The following is a 24143-nucleotide window of genomic DNA, read 5'->3' as shown; positions in this document are numbered from 1 at the left end:
ACTAAACATAATGGTCACACTTTGAGAACTACTGCTTTAGAGTGACGTTTTCATATTTTTTCCAAAAAATCTAAGAATTGTATCCCTTACATACGAGATGCAACAATAAAGTAATGAGACTGATTTTTCTTTGCAAGATGTGGCAATCCTGCAGCTTGCGTAGGCACACCATCTTTGACCTTGATTTATAAGCTACTTCTAGTCCTTAATAATCTAATTTTAAGAAAAAATTAGTTTCAATTCATAAATTATCTAATATTTAAAAAAATGGTTATTAGAATATTATGGCTTTTTTTCTCTTTTGTAAGTGTAGTTTGCAAAGTGTATTGTAGTTTACAAACACTGAGGAAAACATATCTAACCACAAAATCTTTTTTCTCCTTTTACCACTTTCTTTCAAACTTAAATCGGAGCAAACATTACAAAATATACTATCATTAGTTTTACTGGTTGTAGTTGGAACTATTCAACAAAAGTAGCTACAATTCTGTTACTACTTAGAAGTAATGGTTGCAGACATGGTTCTGTAATTCCTCCACCCATTTCTCTTAATTTCAAAGAAAGTGCTTTTATAAAATTTTTTACACTAATTTTTTTTTATTTGTTCTTTCTTTGAACATTATACATGTATATCCATTGATAAAGCCATTGTGAAAATGTGAAAAAATTTCTTCCACCATTTTCTTGTTTTATGCTGAAATGCCCAGTAATTGTAGTGCTATTCAGCTTTATCCACAGTAACTTTAGATTGTAAACTACTATCTTGTTTGATTACTTCTATCAATCCATGTATAGCTACCATTTGTAGAGGTTCATAGAGGCATTCTTAGTTGATAAATGAGTACGCTTAGTTGATTTCCATTTGCATGCTGGTAAATTACACCTGACTATGATTTCTTTTGTTTCTGTTTTGAAAATAAACAGTTGTCCATTTCTGTTTACTACTGACTTGGGGCTATCTTCCCCTGAAAGAAAGGAAGTGCTAGTAATGATGTTTGACTGGAATTAATACACTGAATTTTCAAATTATTAATGCAATCATAAAAATGAAACAAATCCATGAAGTTGTGCCTTCTAGTGAACTAAGAAAAAACTAAAATACATAACAAAGAGATGGCATTCGAATACCCTACAGGTATTAAAATTAGACATGGCTCATGCACCAAATGGGTGTCAACTGACGAGCAAGAAGACTGTACTCACATATCCAGAAAATTTTAAAGTAAAAAATGGAAACACCTTTAGCTGTGAATATTTTGTAGTTTTATCTATTCAAATAAAGTAATTTATATGATCACTATTAGAGGTTATAGAGGGGTTTCGTAATGAATTAATTTAAAATAATAGTGTCTTATTATCACACAATAGGTCGATGAACAGTTTTATAAATTTCCTTTCTTAATTGTTCTAAGACAGTTGAAGGAAATTTTTTAACATACAGTTTAATAGCTGTTGAATGTGAATTCAACTTACATTTTAGTAGCATCAGTAAAACGATTCTTCTTCTAGTGTTTTTATTATTTTATTTGTATGAAGTGACTTGCATATTAGTTAAGTTATTGTAAGATGTTAACAAAATACTGCTAAATTAGAAAGGGCTTCAAAAAAGTTAAGTTAATCTTTAACTATAAATGACCCATAATAATCATGTGATAAACTGGAACCGGATTGCAATTTCTCTTTTTGTTCTGATAATTTCAGGAGTGGTAGAAATTCTGATATGAGGTTGTAATAAAATTTTACAGGCTAATGACTGAAGTAAGGTTATGTTGACTTGCTTGCATATTACAAATCGTTTCACATTCTAAAGTTAGCCTTTTATTTACTTTTGATTAACAGGAATAAAAAACTTAATGGATTTAGCTAACAATGTCTTAAATTTGTAAGTAAGAAAATTTGTAAGGGAAAATTTCAATTATTCTTTCTTTTCAAGATGAGAAGTTACTGCCATTGTTAGTTGTTGCTTAAAGTTACTTTTTACTAACTTCATACTCTTCCAGTTCTTTCATCTATTCATTTGATTATTTATATATTTGTTTCTTCCAGATTCATCACAGATTTAAATGCTCTTCAAATGACTTTTTTTTTCTTTAATCTACATGATGACATTTTTGTTCATAATTAAGCATAACTGTGTCAATTTAGTGAAACTGCATCTTTACTTATTTAGTTAATTATTTTCATAATCAGTTTATATTGAAACTAAAATAAACAGAATCTCATAATAAATTTCCTATTCAAACTTATTTAAATGATTTTATAATTAAACATTTTTTCTTTTGTGTTACATATTCCATACCAGGTCATTAATAAAGACTTTTTTAATGTTATAGAACAGAGATCCTTCTTTTTACTCAGAGTAGAACATTTTTTTAATAAAAAAAAAAAAAAAATTTTTTTATAAAACAATTACTTATTTTTTGTTATTCTTAAAAAAATGATTTTCTAAAAAAAAAACAACAAATGAATTGCAAAAATAATCTTAAACAAGAATTAGGTTATCCCTTAGATGATAGATGCTTAACAGTTTAATCAAAATTTACGTTTTTACTTCTTTAAATACCAACATATGAAAAGACTGATTGAGTCTAAATTTTTTTAAGTTTTGTGTAATTTTCCAATGTAAAGTTTATATAATATCAGTGAGCAATGTACTGGAACCAATTTTTTTTTTACTTTTTAATAATGTATTTTTGCAATTAAAGGACACTTTATATTCAGTTCTGATAGAATTTTATTTTTATTTTATTTTTGTTCAATTCCCAAACCTATGTAAGTTAGTGGCTATTGTGCTATAACATTGCACAGAAAGTGACACCACTACTTTACTAACAACATGAATAAATTTGTGTATAATCAGTTCAAATTATAAATTTCAATTAATTTTATTTTTAGTTCTTCATTGGCTTTTTTTCATTAAAAATGTATAACTTTTGACAATTTATCAACCTAGATAAATGTCTCATCTCTGATAACATCCTCACCTTCAGCCAAATTTTGAGTTTGGCTGAACACCTCTTAGCCCATAGAGAACTGAAAATTAATAAAAAAAACCTACCCAAAAGTAAAACTTCAACCCATTGTTAGCACTGGATAACTGTCTGCTCACCATTGCTCAGGAAGTGGAAGTATCTTTTCCTGCCATGGGAATAACAGATTACCGGTAACAATTGTACATAGACCAGTTCAAATAAACACTACAACAAATTGCATTGCGGTAGGTGGCAATTACTAAACTAACTAATGAAAACGCGATCAGGCTTAAAAATTTAATAAACTATTTTTATAATATGGTTTTTCTCATACTGATTTGTAACTTTAAAAAAATTAAATAGTTATTTGAATGAACAAAAACAAGTTTTATCTGTTTCATGCCTAAAATAATACATGATTATGAGGGTGTTACCTAACAAACACTAAAATTCTTTGATTTTTGTAAGATTTATACATATAAATACATTTAGTTATTTACACTATTCATATGCTTTTTTATATTAATAAAGTGATATATAATGTTTCATTTATATTAGTGTTAAAAAAGTAAGTGTTCACTTGTGGAAAAAGTATTTCTTGTATGTTGCTAAAACTTGAAATTTGAAATGGTCATCTAATGAATAGAAAACAAACAATTTAAGGATACGTGAAATAAGGATGAACAGTATTTACTGTATAAAAATATAAAGTCACACAAAATCTTTTTAAAAGAAATAAAAGTGTAAAAATTTACCTAGAAATAAATTATCCTACTGTATTATGATTAAATAAAGATGTAAACATATAATATTTAGCCAGATTTACTTATTTGGAGCTCTGTTGTTTAAAAAATGTATTATCCTAGCTTATTCATTTGTTTTAATCAGTATCAACTGGAAAAAGTCAATTTCAACATGAACTGTTTTATCTACCTAAAAAATGATTAATGCTCTTCTTACATCTGACAGCATATGCTTCTGGGGATTATCTGATATACACCTTATCAGATCAGTTTGTATAGGTTATATTGAAATACTAACAAAATATATTAATTTCTAATAAAAAGGATGTAACAAAAGTTCTTGGTATTATCTACATACATATAATAAAACATGATCACCAAAATGTTGTAAAATTGAAATGAATCTAATGTTACCAAATTAGTAAAAGGAAGTAGTTAATGGTTTGATGAATATGTATAGAATCTGATTAAAACAAAGTTGTTATAAGAGCTTGTGGAAGCATTAGCCAGTATGTTCTAGATCAAGTTATAAACTACATAATTGTTTTCCTTGCAAGATTATACCATCAAATAATATATTATGTATTTACCACAAAAATTGTAAAAATAATACTGAAAATATTATCTTGGAATCTACAGAATTGTGGAGAGTATTTAAAAACTATATGTATGTTAAAAAAGTAGTTATATGTCGTACAATGATTTCAGTTTTAATAATTAGCTGTTAATCTATTTTCCATACAAATTTTGCTCTTCCACTTATGAAGCTCTGTTTATAAAGTTTATAGTACAGTATTAAAACATGCAGGAATAATTCCATTAAGTACAGTTGTGAAAAGTTAGTTGTTTTATTTTACATTACTATGAATATTGGATAGTTTTGTATTTAATATATAGATTTATTCATAAATGAAGGCTAATAAAAAATATTTATACTTCTGAGGAGTGATCAATATAAACCTTTGTTTGAAACTCTGCCAGAGTTGTATAACCTTTTTATAATGGTCATATGGTGGTGTTTGTAAATTTAAATTCAGTTTTTGGATGTATAATTAATAAATTTCTACATTATCCAAATAGACACAACACCCCTCCCAGTCATTCATCTTTTAGTATGGAATCTAAATATATTTGAACAGTTTGGTGTCTATTGATCAAAGTTATAGCTGTGAAAAATATTGTCCTTTACACCATTCCCTACTTCCTTCATGACAGCTGAGCTTTTGGCTTTGAAAAAAAAATCCTGATGTAATTTTTTGGTGTTGAAAACTAATTGCATTGAAATTATTCATATTTACAGAAGTCCTTGCTTATAGAGATTATTACATACTATTTATTATATTAATTGTAGTATTTAGGCTCTAGAACCCCAGAAAATCCTTATTTTCAATTAAAACTAATAAACTATATTTGCTCCATGTACTGAATAACAACTACAGATTAGCTAAGAGCTTGGTTAAAAGAAAATAAGTATAAATTGTAGTTAGGATCTTTAATATGTATTTTATATATTGGTAAGATGAACAGGTTAATGTAAGAACATACTGTATTAATGAACAAGAGTTATAGAAGAACAATAATACTTGTTCTACACTAAGTAAGATGAAGGAATGACTAGAAAAATGAAAATTCAATATAATAAAGGAGTGTGACTTGTAAACATAAGTAATAAAATATAACATTATAACAATAATGAAAATGATTGTTTTGTTGATAATTTAAAAAGATATGTGAGCTGAATCTTATGATTTAATAATTTTTATACAATAAATATCTGAATACGTAATTTATTGTTAAAATAAATTAATATTTTTCATAATTTCATTTTCTTTTATAATCACGTTTTAACAATTTTTATTTATTTTTAAAAATGTAAACTTTGCTTTTTTAATTATGAAATAAAAACAATAATAATTTGTAATTAAATTAAGTTATAATTTTGTCTTAACTGTTCTATGTTATTATTTTAATTTATTACTTAAAATTATTTACACAATTAATTTGCTTTCACCATTAATTCATTATTTACTACTTCTTTAAGAAATAATATTATCTGATATTTATATCAACTTTAGCAAATAGAATTTTATAGGTGTAGACAATAGGGATCAATTTACGTTCATCAACAAATCGTGATTCGTTTGTTAGTGTCGTCATCTGAAAACATCATGGCGGGAAATTATTTTCTATGTTTTGCGACCAGTATGGTAAGTCTGTTTATAGTGCGTTATATTGCCGGTAGATATCGTAGTCCGTTTTACCGTTCAGTAAAGCTGCACTTTTGTTTACATCGTCTCTAAGCATTGCCACTTGTTCCGTTGGCTGGTTGCTTCAGTTTAGTTGCTTTGTACGCGGGATGATCTTGTGTCCTGCATTACGTTCGTTTTTGTAAATAAATCCGTGCCTTGATATGAAATAAAGTGATTTTATATATTTTTTTTTTAATTGATAAAAAAGAGAAATATATTCTCTACAACTTTGTGAATAGTTTACATTTTTATTCACGTTTTAGTAAAGTGTGGTGGTTTGTGTGTTTGAAATTCAAACTGTTGTAGTATAATGGATGAAGATGAAACCTTGTCTATTGGTGTTAAGTCGCCCATAAAACGATTGGGATCCACCAGGAAATTATTATTTTTTAACAGTAAGTTTACTTTATTGTAGTTAAATCATTTCTTATTAACATTAAAACAAATGTTTTATTGTTGTTTCGTTACCGTATGTTTTATGAAAGGCTGATTTCCATTCGTGTAAAACAGAAATTAAATAATATTACATATTTATTTATTTATTCAAAATATGTAATTTTACCCCCTTTTCTTAATTTACGACAGATTTTGAAGTTACATTACATGAAATTTTTGTTAAACTAATTTTACTCCATGTTAATAATATTAAGTGAAGATTTTGTAAACGATATAAGCAATAATGTGGTGCATGAGTTTCAAAGTTATTAACTCGGTCACGCATGCCTAGTCTCGTAGTGTTTATACATACCGGTGTTTTTATTTGCATTTGCTTACCGTTCATATAGTATAATATTTAAAATATTGCGATAGTGAAAACTTAAAGTTGTATTATTACAAAAATATTTATATTTTTAATCAAAACTAAAAAATTGTTCGTTGTCTCGAACAAAATTTAAACTTGTATATTATCTTGTGGGACTTGAAAGAGATGAAAAGTTAAGTAATTTAGTTAGCTTTAAATCGTAAACTTTTAAAGTAATATGCTCGTGGCTGTTGGAATTTTTGAAAATCCTTAATTTCTGTTCTTAAGAGGTTTAATTTTGCAATAATACGTTTATAAAATATTGTCTTGTCAAGTTAAAATAATTGAACAACTATTTCTTAGTTAAATAAGATAACGACAATAACTTAGTATAATTAAATAAATAACTTTTCCTTTTTCATTGTAGGCAATTATTTAAGAACGTCTTATTCAGTACATTAATTTATATTAAAAATGAATTGGCTTATTTAAAATTAATACACCCAACCTTGGAATATCCTAATTTTTTAAAATTTTATAGTTAACATTTTGTGAATATTCTTTGTAAACGAATGCCTTCTCTTAAAAAATTTAGTGTACATTGACTGTAATTCTTATGACTCCAATGTGCAGAATTTGAAAAATTATATTTATAGGGATGTATTCGTATAAGGACCATTGCTTTATTGTTGGTCCCTTTAGAAAAAATTGCTGATATAGACAACACATTTAGCCTTACATTGTCATATGCAGCAATTAGTATTTTAAGCATTATTATTTTTATTTTACATTACATTTTATTGTTTTATCATTGTGGAATATTCACTCGTGCAGTACTGTTCACTTTTTTTATGGCATTGATTTGTACAATGTTGAAAATAATTATTGTAAAGTTAACTGGTAGGAAAAGTTTCTGTTTTTGCTATACTAATTATAATTATTTATGGCGTAACGTGGATTTTTTTCACCTTATTCATTTTTTATTCTGTTCACATTAAGCACTTATTTTAATGAATTGTTTTAATTGGTTAATTCTCAAATTTATAATTTCATACATATTTTTAGATTTTTCTTGCAGTATATTGAAATAAAAAGTTCATCGAGTTGAAATTACTAATTAAATGCCGTTTATTTACACGTTGTAAAAGAGAAAGTGTAGTTTAATTACTTTTTATCTTTATAATTAGTTGGGAGTACCGATTAAAAAGTATGTTGCGTTACATTTTTTTGAATGCAGAGAAAAATTTGTTAACGTTATAATAGAAGAGCATTTTTCTTTTGTGTATTTATGAGCGGGTGGGAGAATTTTGTTCTATAAAAAGATTTTGTGGTGTTTCGATTCTACGTGTGCAGGAGTTATAAAGATTGTTGAAGAGGGATCTTTTTTTCTGTCTAGGCTGTTACTATTTTCAGTAAAACCCACCGTTCAGTTATTTAACAACATATGTCTTTGTCTACAGTCATTTTTATTTTTGCTCTTACTGATATTCATTTTGTGGATTATATGCATTATACATTTTTGATAACATCAGTTTTTATAAATTTCTTTCTTCAAGCAGAATTTATAATTAATTTATTAAAAATCTCATTAGTTTCTTGTTTTTTTTCCTTTTTTAAAATTCATTTTAACAGAGATACTTTTGCAGAGATATCTGCTTCAGAACGGAAATCTTAATTCTAATAAATTAAATTAATTGAATCAAATAATAAATTTTACTGATGATCTATTGCTGTTACAGAATTAATCATATTTCTATTCGATTAAAGTAGTAGAATTTTTCGTAAGGCTCTGAGAAAAATATTTCAACCGGTAACATTAATACACGATGGGAATGTTCTTTCTTTCCTAGTTCAAAGGAAAAAACCCTTGATTATTCTAATCGATTGCTCTGTTCAACTTTGATTATTCATCTATAATTATTCGATTATGGATTTGTTATCGTCTAACTTCTTTACACGGTCCCAATCATTAGTGTTGAAAATAGCTGGAGAACTGAGGAACTGTTATAACAAAATTCTATCAAAGATAAAATTCGGATTAGTTTGTAACTTTTTTGTCATATCATTTAAATTAAAATCCTGTTTTTAGTTTGATTGACATTTAAAAAAAGGCAGGGATAAAGAGTTTCCAGTTCATACACTACAGTAGAGCGACAGAATGGTTGAAAGTTTCACTAAGGGATATTGAATGTACAACCGGATTTTTTTAAAAACTTATTCTTATAATAAGTGATACTCATGATCGCTCGACAGATTTAGAAATGCGCATGGTTTATGTTCTAACGCTGCTTGATGACAGTGGTAATCTTTCTTTTTTCTTTCTACCAAACGACTTGCTCATTATCATTAACCAATCGCGTCCTTTCCACCATGTTTAGTGAGATTACAGATTTTAATCCCATTCTTATATTAAATAGATTATAATGATAAAACTATAAATTTTGATACTTTTTTACATGGATCCTGTAAGATTCCACTTCAATAAATTTTGGTGTAAAAATTGCACTTATTACATGGTTTCCCCAATTTTATTTATATTTCTTTGTTGATCACATCTTAATTTATTTAAAAACGTGTTTTGAAAATCCTTGACAGTTAGTTTATAATAAAAAATTTGCATGTAATTTTGATGACGTGTGTACCAAAATTAAAAAAAAATTATTTTACTAAGTTTAAAAACAAATTTATTTATATTTTTGGCACTGTTTCATATTATATTTTTGTGCTAATATTAGTAGTAATAAAATAAAATACGTCAAGTAATTTTTCTCGGTAACAGATGATACTTATTTGGATTCAAACATGTGGTTTACGTTGGTTGTTCTAAAATTAAATTTTGAACTTTTTACGTTAATTCTGTTATAATTTTCTTTAGATGTTTATTTTGTATATGTCTAAGACATTTGATTTATATTTCTTCATGTTAAATCAGTATAATGATGCCTTAAGGGTTATTTACGTTATGGCGCCGCGGGTGTTTTGAATCCAATCGGGACAGGTTTTTGTTATACATTGTAATCTTACTTGATATTAAAAATTAGGTGTGTACAAACTATCATAATGTTTAATTGAAATAAGTTCAATCAATTAAAAGTTGTTGAAGAAACCATTTTTTTTAAATCAAGTAAACGAGCATGGTGTTTTTCAATTAATATTTATTTATTTATTAAAATAAACACATCTGTTTTATTTCTTCATATAATAATAACTAATATTTGAAATAAAACTCATTAGTTCATAACTTGAGAGCATCGATTAATTTTTTCTGTTCATTATAAACCAATGAATAAATATTCCAATAATGCTATTAATCTAAAAGTAGCGTGATATTAAGGATTCCATTAAATATTTGAAATTATTTTAATACATTAAGTGTTAATATAAAATATTTTCTGGCCAATTTTTGCGAAGTTTATTTTGAAATTAGGTTTTTATAAATTTTTCACTTTAACCAAAATATTTATTTTTTTTTAAATTTTATTACACCGTTTAATTCGATTTTTTTTTAGATTAATTCTAATAATAAATTAAAAGCAGTTACTAATATACAGACCCACCGAATTGGTCTAGTGGTAACTCGTCATTGCAAATCAGCTGATTTCGAAGTCGAGAGTTGGTAAGGTTCGAATCCTAGTAAAGCTGTTACTTTTGTAAGGACTGGAATACTAGATCGTGGATACCGGTGTTCTTTGGTGGTTGGGTTTCAATTAATCGCACATCTCAGGAATGGTCGACCTGAGACTGTACAAGACTGCACTTCATTTATATTTATACATATCATCTTCTAAAGTAATACTTTACGGTGGTTCCGGAGGCTAAACAGAAAAATGAAAAGGTACTAATATACAGGTGACGGAGGATGGGGAAATAATTTCGGAACTAATTCTATAGCCTGAAATAAGGAAAAAAATTCCAAAATATGTCCGAAACATTTTATCTAGTTACGGCTAGCGAAAGATTTCGCCTGGATTTCAGTCCCTCAGTGAAATGAGGTCATACTAGAATTTTTAAGCGTTATATATGGGGTGAGCGTGATGGTTTCTTATGTTTATTGACCTGAAAAATCGAATAAAACCTGACTCTTAACTACGGAAAATACAGTTATGAGATCTCACTGTATTTCCCCGTAGTTTTTAAGATATCCAATATAAAACAGAAAAATTCGGTGATTAATTTTTTTTTTCAGTGTAAACCGCAGCGAGTATTTTTTTTAATAGTACTTTAAAAGAATTTTAATATTACAGAGATTAGAATTTAGATTTAATTACAAATTTAGAATTCTAAATTTGTTGTACTAAAAATTGTTGCTATTGTTTTTAAATTTTTACAAAATTATAACATTTTCTGTTATGTTTTATTTCTGTTAATAAAAGTTGATTTTTTGTTTTGTTTTTCATAGACTTTATTTTTTACATCAATTTTCTCAGAATTAAATTCTTTACAAGTTTTGATAATAACATATACGCATTTATGGTCATTTAACAAAGTTATGGCACTTCATACCTACAAAAAAACGTTTTTTCTTCACCGAATTTTTGGATTTCATGAAAACTACGGTAGATATAGTTTTGGGTTCTATTTTATTTCATTTTTTAGGTCTAAAAACATCAAGTTTACTTCGTATGTAACGCCTTAAAAATTTTAGTATAACTCATTTCACCGGAGGAACTGAAATTCTGGCGAAATTTTTCTTTGGTCGTAACTCGATAAAGGAAGCGTTTTCGGACATATGAACGTTTTTCCGTATTTCAGGCTCTAGAATCAGTTCCTAAATTATTTCCCTTTCCTACTAAATCACTCTGTGTAATTGATTGTAAAATGTTTTTGTTTTAACTTGCATTTTTTATGTAATCAAGCAGACTTCATAAAAATTGCTTTAACGTGTAACGGCAGATTTTTAATTTCTCATTTTACCTATTTTTATAAGAAAATTTACTACTGTTGGTTAAAAAGTACCTACCACGCAGTTGTATTGTTTAATGTTTTGAGGTTCGTAAGAAAATGAAATAAAAAAAAACAAAAAAATAGTGTGATTTGAAATTTTTTATTTGTCTGCATTCATTTGATTTCTTATTTTTATCTAAGGAACAGTGCGATCAAAAAATCATAAATTTATTACGGTAGTGAATGCTGTTTGAACCAAAAGTGTTTTTATTATATGTTATTTTTGAAGAAACTAGCATGCCGATGGGAAAATATTGAAAGTTAAAATTAAAAGTCTTGTCTTTGGGATCAATTCAAAATGGATTGAACAAATGATAATTGTACTCGTCTAATGTGATTTTAGTTTATAAAAAATTATATGATCGGAACAAAAAAGTTTGAAAAAACTGCATTCCACCTGAAAAAACATTAGTTTTTTGTAAATTATTTTTTTAATTTTTCGTCCTATGGAATTAAATTTAAATTAAGCGTTAGTTATAAGGTAGACAATATTTATAACAATTTTCGCCTGATTAGGTTGTACGTATTATCATTATTAATTTTTTTTAACAACAAACTATTATTTTTTAAGGTATGATACCTTACAGTATAGTATTGTAACACATTTTTGAACTTAGATAATTTTTTTTCCGTAAAGGTAGTTAAGATAAAAATTATTTTAACTTTTTATCATTATTCGATGTGTTAGATTTTAATGAAAATGTCATAAAAAGTTTCACTAAATTTTTAGGAAGCTTACCGAAAAAGAAGCATTTTTTCTTATTATCGATTTTATACCTTGCCTTTATAATTAGAATTATTGAGGTGATCAACCTAAAAAAATGGTTATATCTGTGTGACAACTTTATTATCATTTCGCGTGCGTTTTTATATTTTCCGATGACCAATTTAGAATAATTAATTGAATTTCAACATTTGAAAAATTGTCCCTAGATAGTAAGAAGAAACCCATCGGGTTGGTCTAGTGGTGAACGCGTCTTCGTAAATCATCTGATTTCGAAGTCGAAACTTCCAACGTTCAAATCCTAGTAAAAACTAAGCGGTTAAAATCCTAGGCAGTTACTTTTATACGGATTTGAATACTAGATCGCGGATACCGGTGTTCTTTAGTGGTTGGGTTTCAATTAACCACACATCTCAGAAATGGTCGACCTGAGACTACACTTTACTTACACTCATACGTATCATCCTCTGAAGTAATACCTGATGGTTATTCCCGAAGGCTAAATAGGAAAAAAAAGAAAGATAGTAAGAAGAAAGTATATTCATTGTGAAAGAAAATTAACGTTCTTGAATTTTTCTGTTTCTTTTCTCTGTAGATCTGTATAATTTAATTTTATCTAAGCTGTAGCTTTCAGCTATTCCTTTTTTACACCCTATTTTCTACGTTTTTCTTCATCTTCACATAATCATACATTACTTTCACATTTATTCGTATTTGATTAATTAATTTTGATGATGTGAATTTATGATTCAAAGAATTTTTTTTTTTTAAATAATCAAATCTACTTTCCGTACATTCCTTCCCCTACACCTTTTAATATTTGCCTAAGACATGCTAAAATTATTTTTAATATCAATACCAATAATTTTATTCTACATATAGTCTATTTTTTTTCTCTTTACATGAATTAATTTAAAAATTAGGTTACGTTTAAAAGATGAGGCCCGATACTTTTCTTACATTTATTGAATTAAATTATTTTTTACACCAAGCTGAATCGTTTGTTGAATAAAGAATTTATGTCTCGCTTTTAATGACTGAATTTATTATTAAAGTTGTAGTAGGACTGTCTTGTATATTTAGAAATAATTATCATTGTATTATAATGATGTAACGTATTTGAATTGTATTTCTGATGTAAAATAAGACAATATTTATTACATATCGAGTGTAAGTATAAATAATTAACATAATAAAACAAAAATGCTCTGTAGATTAACTGAACATAAACGAAAAAGAAATCTTTTACGACTTTCTAATATGTAATATGTAACTGGTACATTACGTTTGATATGTTTCGAAGATTTACTTATTTATTGACCGAATTGTTGAATGTAGATTGTATGAATAATTAAGCAAAGATATAAGTTTATTGCTCTACTCCATCTGATTTTTGTAACTTTTATTTGAAGTATCCGATTTATTTAAATAAGGCCCTGGGAATAGCGAGCGAATGACTTTTTTTAGATTTAATTTTGTTGCCAACTTAACCGATTTGTTTTTTAGTATTTTTCACAACTTACGATGGAGTAATTAAAAAAATCTGATAACACAATTCCAGGACACTGTAGATTATTTCTGATGCACGGCTTACGCACAACTTAATTAAAAATATTTATCATTTTAATTAAATGTAATATTTTTTCGTTTATTTAATTCAACGTCTCTTACTAAAGCGCGCGCGCATACCGTATTTAATTCGCTCGGATATAGCGGTACTAGCAGCAACGGTTGGCACTAACTAAACTAATGTAATTTCATAACTTACATAGAACAAATTTCGCTTGTAAGGTCGGCAGACTGGTGTAGTCGCGAGACTTAACGCACCACGCGATTGTGTTCGAGACCCGGCCAGACCGAGTTACTTTTTTACACTTTAAATATTCATTTAAAAAAAATTCATTTATTTAATTCTGCCCCTCACTTGTGACGTTACAACACAACAGACGAATACAACAGCATCTTTTGCGGTGGTGCGCTTTTGCAAAGTTTTTTTTTCATTAAATATTGTTATTTTTTAATTGTTAACAAATGTATATAAGAAAAATATGACCGTAATTGGGTGAAATCTCGAGATACTGAGGATGACCTTGTTCTATAGTCTCACCTCCTTGATCTTTTAAGTTGAGAATTTAATGGCATCAAGCCCCATATGTAGAAGTAATCTGACCAAGTTTGGTTAAAAGCGGTCTCTTAGTTCTGGAGATATAAGGTGATTTGGAGGCCAACACCGAACCCACACGCGTACATCGAACATTAACATCCGGAAAATTTCCATCCGTTTTTTTTTGGATTCCTTAAGTGTCAAAAAACTTTAAGATCCGGTGAAAACCGCATATGCCCAAATTGGACCGATTGCAATACTTTCCTTTCTACAGCTATAGTACTATGTAGACGGGAAAGTAAAAAGGTTATTGCTTCATTGACAGGAAAAGGATTTTTATTTTATGAAATTTTAATTCCATTAAATCTAGCATTGCTTGAAATCTAGGTTTGCTGCAGTAAATAATTCACTTTTATCGGTAGAATATTGGTTATGTATGTAGAAAATTATGCTAATTTTTTCGTTATGGGACCAAAATCGGTAATATTGTATCCAAAACCAGTGCAGAAAACATGGTATTTGCTTTAATACGTCAAATCTAAAAAAAAAAAAAATAGTTTTTATTTTGTTGTGTTATATTTGTAATAAATTTAGTTAATCGAGTTATGGTTTATTAAATATTTCGATTTATGTTTTGTTATATTATGTAAAACAATATGTAGAAGTTTTGTTTTTAAATATTAGCAAGTACGATTTATCTTTATAAGAAACACAAAAATATACAAGAGTTTTGTGGTTATCGGGTTACTTTTTTTTAATGGCGCGCAACCATGTTATGAAAAGAAAACACTGAAAAGATTTATTCGTAATAAAATTTAATATATATATATATATATATATATATATATATATATTGTTTTTGTAAAAAGTAAAATAAAAATATTTTGTTAAAGTAAATATCATATAAAGGTTGAAAAAAGTGCTCAAAAGGGATTGCAAAAGAACCCCACTGAAAATAACAACTATAAATTAGGGCGAAAAAAAGCCAAGCCAACCGTTCATGAAACGCATTGAATTTACCCATTAGAAAGGGATCAGTAAAATCTACCATGCTATAACTTAATTAAAAGTTGTTTCAAGAGCCGTTTACACGAAGAAATTTACAACAAAAAAAAAATAAGAGCAAAATATTTAATTTAAAAGGTTAATAGATCATGAGTAATTATTAGGCAATTACTAAAAATAATCATGAAATGCTAAAACAAAATAAAAACCCACAAAATAACAAAGAAAAAGTTGAGTTGTATTTATGAGGTATAAAACAAAAACTAGAAACTCAAAAATAAAACGATCGTAGTATGAATAGTTCGTGCAGAAAGTAAGTTAACTTTCATTGTAATCGATAGTTAAATTTCCATCTGGACTAGTCATGGGTTCGACTGAAGCAAACGTTAATCTTTTCACAAATTATTTCATTAATTTATCTTCCTTTTAAGAAACTGTTAAATTACATATCTCAAAACGCAATGTTTAAAAAACCTAGTAATGGTTAATGGTGTCGGTTAAATTTCCCAGGATTTGGATAGAAATGAAAAGTTTTTGAACTTCCGTCTATGAAGAAATCATCTTTACTATTTGAATTTTTTCTCTTATCGTAAGAAAAATAATGTAAAAGTACTTAAATTTTTTTTTTGTTCTATAACAATAAAAATTTGTACAAATGCAAGCCTTTGCTAAGCTGCAGTACTGATTTTTTTTCTTAGAATGTAATATTTATTCAAGCAAGTTAAATATCTTAAATTAGAATAATTTGGGCTATTTTAACAAAAAATTAATTGTAAACAGATTCGTTTTAAAAATCATCCTATAGTTTCGGTATAGGTTGAAAATTGAAACTGTCTATATAGATAACTACTCATTTAGTAAAATATATTAAAACAAATTTTCAAATCCATGGTAAAAATGTAGAAAAGTTTATTATGCCATAATTTACGGGTAGGAAGTGTATTTATTACTTCTGTGATAAGATTTACAATCTATTTCCACATTTACTCTTATAGCACTTTGTTAGAGAAAAATAATACAAAAATTTAAAGGAGGTAAATTGAAACAGTCTTAAATTATCTTTTTTTTTAGGTGTGATTGTTTTTTAATTTTTTTTTCAGGTGTACCTTTCAACTATTCATACAATCATTTATCTTTTTATAAATCGATAATTGAATTCTAATACAGAACCTCTTGGCAGGCCTCTGTAGCGCTAGTGGTAGCGTCTCAGCCTTTCATCCGGAGGTCTCGGGTTCGAATCCCGGTCAGGCACGGTATTTCACACGCTAAAAGAATAGTATATCAGCAGTATGTAGATAATGTAGTAATATGTTCGGATCAGTGAAGAAGGCAACAGGAAATCATTTCATTCCTCATTCTCCTTAGTAAGCTTGCAGAGGATGGTTGTTATTCTTGAGAATTCCATGCTGTTTTTGGGATCCTCTTAAAAGTAATTATATCAGGTCGTCCATAACTTACGTTTATGGGGCTTTACATACATATACAGTATTTTCCGTATCGTATTGCTTGCTATAACAGCTGGGAAAGTAAAATGTTGTTTTGAAACTTTGTGTTAAATTTGAGGTTTGAACACCAAGAATAAAATATTTCCATAAAAAGGATAAACTGATTGTAGTTGATGGATAGATTCAACTACTCACCGAGCCTTATAGCTGAGTGAACGGAGACTCAAAAAGGCCTTAACTTCGAAAAATTCACTATAGCAAATAAATTATTGGAGTGGGTTCGGAAAAGTACGTAGCAGTGGCGGCTTGCGTATAGGCACTGTAGAACTGCAGCACCCCCTATTACGACTTGATATTATCGATAACATTTAATACAATGAGTCTTTTTTCTTTAATTCTTTCTTTATACTTGTACAATATATAATCCTTAAGTGTAATGTCAATAGCCTTCCCTCAGTTTATGAAAAAGGTACAAAAATCTTTGTATGGAACTGTGTGCTTCACAGTTCCAACGGCGTGGTGTTTAGCTGTTGTGCTCATGTGCACATACGAAGCTGCATGCGAGGGAGATAGAGCACTGTCGCTTGCGTAGTGTTGATCCTCGCGTGCTGGTAGAATGTAGTTTTTTGTTACCTCGTGTGTGAATGGAACGTTCCTTGTTCGTTTCCTTTTCTAGTTTAGTCGGTGGAAGGAATATGAAAGCGGTTTAGTTGTTTTTTCAGTAGTGATGAGAAGGTGCGGAAAGCAAGGGCTCTTTGATTGCCAAATCTGTCCAAAAACACGCATTAGTAAAAAGTATTTATGTATTTGTTTCTGTTTACGTAGAAATTTAAATTAAGCACCATTGGACTATTGTATTTTTAAGCGGACATTTTATTAAGTTGTTATCTAATAATACTAAAAAATATCTGTATTGACCTTTTATTACTTATTCGGTTAAGCCGAATACCAGAATAATCTAATTCTAATTTTCAGAATATGTGCTTAAAAACCGTGTACCATATTCTTGAATGTGATAAAGTGTAGAATTTGATTAATTATCCTGCTTCCAGTTATTCAATTTGATTCATTTTTTCGGTTCTGTTATTTTACAGAAAACTTTAACCATGGTCCTCTTGAAAAGGCCCAGAAAAAAAGTTTCTGGAGCAGTACCCCCACTAATTTTAGCTTCGAGCCACTGGTGTGTAGAATAAAAAACGTCCGCCCTAGCGGACATGAACGAATAAACTATTTAATTTATTTTTTAACAAATTAAAGAAAAAGTTTTATTTTTTCGCCAATAGCAGCTTCATTTTTAATAACTTGTAAAAATAAAAAGCACCAATAGATAGATTAGGAAATTTTGCATAAAAAACTTCCCGATACATTTTTCTACGAGCAAAACCAAGGACGCTAGCAAATTTTACAATAAGCCCCAAATTTGCGCTATGGTAGAGTAGCTTGGAAACTGGGTACCCTATCGTATACAGTAAGACTAAATGGATAAATAATTAATTTATTCACAATTTCTTAATTTTGCTTGTAGAATAAAGTGTTCGGGATTTTTTTTGTCAAAATTGTCTTAGTTTTTGCAAAATCAATCAAATTTACGGTTAAATATTGATAAATTATCTATTTTTACATAAATCTTTGAAGTTGCATAAAATATCTGTTAACATTAATTTTTGATAACAATTTGTTTATAGCGTCATTTTCACGTGTTTACGAAGTATACCATCATTTACGCTCTTTCTTTCTTTTTCCTGTTTAGCCTCCGGTACCGTTTAGATAATTCTTCAGAGGATGAATGAGGATGATATGTGGTAAATGAAGTGTAGTCTTGTACATTCTCAGTTCGACCATTCCTGAGATGTGTGGTTAATTGAAACCCAACCACCAAAGAACACCGGTATCCACGATCTAGTATTCAAATCCGTGTAAAATCATTTACGCCCTAAAACTCATTGAAAAATTCAAGTGTTTGAAAAACCACCTCTGCCATCTTAAAGTACATGTTTTAACTTACTAACATCAATTAAAATATTTTTATACTTGAAAACACAGAATTAATAATGACTGATTTTTAACGTTAGTAAAGATACCAAAACACGCTTTTTAAAAAGCAAAATGCAATTTTCAAATGTTTATAAATAAACAATTAAATAAGATATAAAGATATCTCTCCTGGAATGAGCAGATAGTAAACTCAAAAACAAGATGCTAAATTGATTTTTTTTATTTTTTGCAATTTATTTTTACAGACGTTTTTCAACAATCTTATGAATCCGTACCCTTTTGTATTTTTTAGTTATCTCTAATAGGAACAGCGCGATTTTGGTGCTTATTGTAAAATTTGCTAGCGCCCTTAGTTTTGCTCGTAGAAGAATGTACCCTGAGAGGTTTTTAATGCAAAATTTCTTCAGCTGTCTATTAGTGTTTTTATTTTTACATGCGATTAAAAATAAAGCCACTATTGGCGTAAAGCTAAAAAAATTTCCTTAATTTCTTAATAAACGAATTAATGAATTGGTTAATCGCTTACGTCCGTTAGGGCACATTTTGTTCTACATATTTGCCAAACCCATTCCAATAATTTATTTGCTGTAGTAAATTTTTTCGAGGTTAAAATCTCTGTTGGTTAGCTAGTCGGTTGTTTGGATCATTCTTTCTACCGGCTATTGTGGTAAGTAAATTATAGTTTCGTAAATTAAAAAAAAAAAAAATTATCCAGCCAATTATATTGACTAATGTAACAACTTGGTCAGCGTTTTAGTATTACAGATTTCATATTGTATAATTTAATTTTTTAAACGTTTTGTAATAATACTTTAAAATAAAATTGTGAATAATTAGTTTAGAATGTAGAATTTCCTGTGCGCATTGATGCAGCCAAGGTCTTATTACTCTAGTTTGGATAAATATTCTGACTCAGAAGTGCTTTTTAAATTCTTATTCTTTTAAATATAATAAATTAAAGTTATGCATATTTATATTTTTCAGAATAGTCAGTCGATTTAGTTAAAATGATGGAAACTAGATCTTCTGGTTTTGTATTCGACTCCAGTTTAGGAGTTATTTATCACCTATAATTTTATTCATGTCATCTTGTTCTTTAAAATGTATTTATAACATTTCCAAAGCTGTAATATTAAAATAAAAATACGCTTTTGTGATTACGTAGCATATTTCTTGGTTTGCAAGTGTTTTTCTATTTATTTGTTCTTGCATTTTACGCTAGATTAGCTTAAGTTATTCTAAGGAATCTTACGGAATGATTTTTTTTAAATTCTAATTTATATATCTTTACGTACACATACATTCACAAGAAGCTCAGCCCTTGTTTTTTTCTGAATGTATAGAATGGATTTAGTTTTTAGAAATAAAAGTTTAATTAGAAAAGATTTTTTTAAAGTCTGAACGGTTGGTTTTTAATCTCAGCTGTAAAAACTACGTGATTTATTTGATCAGATTATCAAAAATAAAACGATATCAAGGATAGATAAATAAAACAACATTTTAAACAACCTTTGAAAAAAATATCTTTCAACATTTTGAAAAATTAGGCTCTCATTCTCATTATGATACGGGTTAAACTAAGTCTACTAGCATTAATCTCTTGAATCATTCACGTTTCAACACAAAATATGCGTAATGAAAGTTAACGTGAACTAAATAACTTTTTTAAAATTTCACCGAAGAGCTTGCTTGCTTCTATAGGAATTTTCGGTTTCACTGATAATTTCCGGAATTCTGTAATTAATTACTACCATTCGATTTATCAATAATGATAATTTCCAAATTTATATTTTGAATATTTCTTATCGAAGGTTCGCTAATAAATAACCAGTTAAACATAACGGTATTCCGGTGAATTTGAATACAAACTTGCCAAAATTAAGGAATTTAATAATTCTGTAAACTAACAAAACGAGACTCATAATCCATGATTATAGGCAGACGATTTTTTTTATAGTTGTTCGACTGATCGTTTTACTCTTATTATTATCCATGCATGAACGGTTTTGCCTTCAACCTAGAAAAGAAAATATTCGTCTCGTCCTTTTCTTAAGTCCTTCGGAAAGGACAACAGTTTTACACTTAATTACGAGTATTTGTAAGAATGTTTTATCGGTCCGATTAAAAAGTATAATCTTCGTAAGATTAAAGTTAACATAATTAAAAATATCATATTTAGATAATCATAATTAAAAATATATAATCTTCATAAGTACGTTTAGAATTTATGTACAACAAAAAAAAAATTTAATCATGTTTGATATAATAAACGTACTGTATAACGTTATTGCGCGGTATTTTTCGATTAAATAAACTGATTTGATAATTTGGTTTGTTAATAATTCGGTATGCATCGATAATTGGGCTTTTACCACTATCGTTTTTACGGTTATCTTTTTTCTTTATATATAATTATCGATATATCGACTGAACGTATGTTTTTTAAATTTATTTTTTTATATTTTATCTCAAGAAAATAAAATTAACCTAATTTGGTTTATAAAACTTTAAAAATGTAACGGTAAAGTTTTTTTTTGAACCGTATACCGTACTTAATTACATTTATAAATATTCCAGGTTTTTATTAACTATAATTAATTAATCAACGTATAAAGATTCATTTTTTTAATTAATTCACCCAAATAAATTAAAAGCAGATAATTAATAGCAAAAAGTTATTTTTTTAATAGCAAAATGTTATTTTGAAAAAAGAAGATTTTGAACTAATTAAAAAATAAATAAAATAATTAATTAAAGGAATTAATGAAAGACGTTATCGAATTAACATGGAAAAATGATTTTTTATAAGAACAGAAGGTTGAAATGTATTTGAAAGCTTTTGTAGTCGATTTTATTTACTTCCCTTTTTATTCCTATTAAGATCGCCAATTCATCCTTTTACGGAGGTCGCCTTTTAAGTTTTTACAAACGACCGCTAGATGGCGCTTTTGAGATGTGACATTATTATTGTTGTAAAATATGACTTACTTTTACTTACTTTATTATTACAGCAGTGGCAGCTCAGAAATCGGCCGATCAGGGCGGTCCTCGTGCATAATAATTTTTTTTTGCTCTTAAAATTTGCAATTTTTCTGTGTAATTCGTACGTGCATCCCCTTTTTTTAGTTCTGCATTTTAAGAATAATACTGTTATTTTTTTTTTTTGGAGAAAGTCAGTTGAGCAGGCTTGAAAATAGTAACACGGGAAAGTAATTAATGTACGGATTTACCACGTTCCAATTTTACTTCAATTTTTTATGAATTATAATTTTAATGAGTAAACAGTGAATTAATAATTTTATGTACCCAATTAAAACTTATTATTTTATGCATACATTTGCTTATTTATTTAGGTCATGGTTATGAGGGTATGTGTGTTTTAACTATTAATCTTTAATTAAGTAAGCAGTATATATGTAATCAAACTTTTATGTTTTTAACCTTACTTCGTCATTTTTAATGTCAAGTGAAACATACTAACTATAAAAGGTGTATGATTTTATGTTTTTCCATATTCAGAAAAAAAATTACGGTTAATATCATTATGATTTGTTATTTTTATCTTTTTTTGGATACTAATTATTATTATTACTGTTGCTGCTACCAATTTGGTTTCTTATGGCAAAAAAAAATATTTTAGTAAGTATGAGAGATAAAAATTAATTTTTTAATGTCATTTCTGTTTGTATGTTTATTTTATGTACCAATTTATGTTGACAAGCCAAACATGGATTATATGAATAATAAATAATACGATTAATGTTTTTTTTTTTAAGACGTTATAGAATTTAAAAAAAAAAGATTGAGAAATTTAGTATATAAACAGTGACCAACTGAATATGAACACCATTGGGATCTCCGAAATAAGTTTTATGAGAAACCTTAAATGGGGAATCTTCCCTAGATTTTCCCTACATTAAAAATGCAGTATTCCATTTTTGAAATCTTCACTCTTTTTCCAATATGGCGGCCAACTTCATTATCTTAAAAGGAAACCTCTTGTTTTTATTACATTTTTGAGTAGAAAATATTATTTTAAGACTGTTGTATTTGTGGGTATTTTACTCTAAACGCAGCCGTTACTGAGCTACGGGCTAAAAATGTTAAAAATTGACAAAAAATAAACACAATTTTAATACCAAATAAGTATCAGCTGTTTTTTTTTATTGTTGAAATATTTTGTACAGCTCCGTGTTACGGTTGGACTTAGAGAATACCAAAGAATAAAAATGTCTTAAAATACTATATTCTACCTAAAAATGCAATAAGAACCTGAGGTTTCTGTTTGAAATAGTATAACTTGGCGGCCATGTTTAATTTTATAATTATCATTGATTTTATTAAATGTAATATATGAAATAATAGTAAAGTAAATATTTGAAATTGTTAAATAAATACGAAGAAAAAAAAGGTTTAAAAGCATTAATGAAAGGTTTTTAGCACATGCGTTTACGTTAAACGTAGCTGCAGAAAATCTAATTTTATTATTATTATTACTACTACTTAAAAAAAAATTATAGAATATTATTATTATAATATATTAAAAGAAATTATTTTAATTTTATCTTAACTAAATTGCTATCTAGATGTTTTAAGTGGTTCGGCAGTTTAATAAAAACGGCAACAAAAGCATAAGGTTCTTCCTCGCACGTCGATGAATTATAATAAATGCATTGCATACATTATGGCTGTGTGGTATGAAATAATTAATTTTTATATACCATGTGTCCCGCGAAGAGGTATACGCTTTTGATTTAGTATCACTCCTCCGTTCCACCACCGATTCTATTGAAACATTACAGATCTTTTAACGGAGGTTCTAAAAATGATCTGTGAAAATTTCAACCTTTTAGGATTACAGAAAAAAATGGCGGCTTTTAAATAAAAAACATCAATTTCAGATAAACCACGTTTTTTATTCATTACAAATAGCTGATAAAAGTCATTAAAACCAGATGATGTATTGTTCGAATTGACACTGCAGCTGTTCAAATTGAATAAAACAATAATTAGTCATAATCTTACGTCATTTTCTTGTGTAAACATTTAATTGTTAAAATTAAATTGTTAAAATGTACCCTTTGTTCAGGTGTACTTTGTACAATGAACAAAGAATTGAATGTCCACGGGTCATTGCATTTGACAATCTAGCAGAGTCCATACGATATTTCAGAGCTGAATTTGAAAGCCGAACATTTTTAGAACCTCTGTTAAAAGGTC

The 24143-nt window shown here is 27.8% G+C and overlaps 1 protein-coding gene across 2 annotated transcripts in view; it reads left to right on the top strand.

The window, feature by feature from the left end:
* Nucleotides 1–5955: 5955 nt before the first annotated feature.
* LOC142321733 (SLIT-ROBO Rho GTPase-activating protein 1-like) overlaps nt 5956–24143 on the top strand; it is a 478347-nt gene continuing 460159 nt past the window's right edge. The window contains exon 1 of one of the 2 annotated variants that reach the window (XM_075360055.1): nt 5956–6359. In XM_075360055.1, coding sequence (XP_075216170.1) covers nt 6275–6359 — 85 coding nt within the window. In that variant the 5' untranslated portion in view covers nt 5956–6274. The remainder of the gene's footprint in view (nt 6360–24143) is intronic. The other variant, XM_075360056.1, reaches the window with a different exon arrangement.

The sequence above is a fragment of the Lycorma delicatula genome, chromosome 3, assembly GCF_047948215.1.
Source record: "Lycorma delicatula isolate Av1 chromosome 3, ASM4794821v1, whole genome shotgun sequence".
NCBI classification, from domain to species: Eukaryota; Metazoa; Arthropoda; class Insecta; order Hemiptera; family Fulgoridae; genus Lycorma; species Lycorma delicatula.
The sequence above is the reverse complement of the archived record's forward strand: the minus strand, read 5'-3'. Positions and strand labels throughout refer to the sequence as shown.